The 1,901-nt window shown below is 60.1% G+C and overlaps 1 protein-coding gene across 1 annotated transcript in view; it reads left to right on the top strand.

Annotated features, from left to right (window-relative positions):
* Positions 1-212: 212 nt before the first annotated feature.
* LOC101863412 (flocculation protein FLO11) overlaps positions 213-1,901 on the top strand; it is a gene marked incomplete in the record, with an annotated part of 2,895 nt that continues 1,206 nt past the window's right edge. Inside the window, 1 exon segment of the mRNA XM_035973745.1 lies at positions 213-1,901. Within this exon segment, the coding sequence (XP_035829638.1) occupies positions 213-1,901 (1,689 nt within the window).

Raw genomic sequence — 1,901 nt, 5'->3', positions numbered from 1 at the left:
TTCCCATCGCACCCGCCCCGGCCAAAATGGCCGCCCTGAGTCGCAACCCGATAACCACCACAGTGCCCAGCGGCATGATGCGTCTGGACGCCAACTTCCACCCCGCAGCACAACAGCAACTACAACAACAACAACAACAACAGCTACAACAACAACTACAACAACAACTACAACAACAGCAACAACAACTACAACAACACCCGCTCCAGCACATGCCCCAGATAGTACAGCACCCGACCACAACAACCACCACCACCACCATGTTTTTCCCTGTCAACGGTCTGCCCCACCCACCCCCACCATCACCATCACCAGCACCATCACCATCGCCAGCACCACCATCAGCTTCACCCCACCATCCGGTGACCTTGAGATGTCAGCCGGGAAACCCTCCCAGGGGCAGCCAAAAGATCCCCGGGAAGAGACAGAACGGGCTGGTGATGACCTCAAAACTAGGTCACGCCCCTCCTGCCTCCTCTCATCAGATGTCTTCTTTGTTGAGCATGGCGACACTGGATACCTCCCGTCCTTCCTCCGTCACTCCCTCCCACCCTCCCTCAGTCACTCCCTCCCACCCTCCCTCAGTCACTCTCTCCGTCCCTCCCTCCGTGTCGCGGAACAACAAGCCCTCCTCTCTGGCCCTGACTCACTCACGAGTGTCTGGTGGTGTCGCAGGTAGCGTGGGCTCCTCTGTGCTGGGAGGGCCAGGTTCGCACCTCTCTTGCGCCTCAGCATACTCCCTGTTAGCGCGGACTCCGTCTGTCGCTGTGGCCAAATCTTCGCCGTCTGCTTCCTCCCCGGCTCACCACGTGACTGCGCTGGGGAACTATGTGACTATTCCGGAAAACCAGGTAACAAACCAGGTGACAGGAAACCAGGTGGCAAAGCAAGTGACTATTCCGGAAAACCAGGTGACAATGCAGGTGACAATTCCGGAAAACTCGGTGACAAAGCAGGTTAGCGTGGCGGGACTTGAGTACCCCCCCTCCTCCTTGTCATTAGCCACAGCAGGCACACACTTACAGCTTCCTCACCCATCATCATCAGCACCCTTATCATCATCGTCTACGTCCGCTCCGTTATTGTCCAACGGTTGTGCCCAGACCCCGACCCCCTCCTCCTCCTCCTCCTCCATGGCCTCCCCCACCCCCGCCTCCTCAGCCTCCCCTACCCCTGCGGCTGTGCCCAGCCAGCAGTCCCAGACACAGGGCATGGACACCCTCCACACTCCCCAAGGCAGGGACACCCTCCACACTCCCCAAGTGCCTGAAGGCACAGACACCCTCCACACACCCACGGACACCCTCCACACGCCCCAAGTGGCCGCTGGCACGCCACACACAGACAGTAGTGGGGGCGGAGGTCAAATGTCAAGGACACAGACAGCCCCTGTTGGGTCCACTACGCCCCGGCCAGCGACACACCCACAGGTGGAGACCCCCGAGGGAACACCGCTCGCCCAGGCACACGGAGGTCACCCGGCCGCGGGGAAACTGACCACCGGACCCCCCACCACAGCTACATGCGAACTGCTCCGGGCTGACGCTGGCAAGGTGAAGGTCATGCCCTTGCAACAGTCCCGGCAGAACGGCGCAACGGTTACACCACACAATACCCTGCACGATACCCCGCACAATACCTCACACGGTACCCCGCACAATACCTCACATGGTACCCCGCACAATACCTCACACAGTGCCACTCATAGCACGCCTCTCCCGATGAAGAATGTTCCAGAAAATGCCCAAAGAGACAGCCACCAGCCTTTGACATGTGCTGCCCCCTCCCCCTCCTCCCTCCCCCAGACACCGCAGGCAGTGGTCAAGTCATGTGTGTCCTCCCCTCCCTCTCTGGACTCCTCCGCCTCCTCCCTCATGTCCTCCTCCTCCTCCTCTGAGCAT

Source organism: Aplysia californica, unplaced genomic scaffold (genome assembly GCF_000002075.1).
Source record: "Aplysia californica isolate F4 #8 unplaced genomic scaffold, AplCal3.0 scaffold02576, whole genome shotgun sequence".
In the NCBI taxonomy this organism is placed as follows: Eukaryota; Metazoa; Mollusca; class Gastropoda; order Aplysiida; family Aplysiidae; genus Aplysia; species Aplysia californica.
The sequence above is the reverse complement of the archived record's forward strand: the minus strand, read 5'-3'. Positions and strand labels throughout refer to the sequence as shown.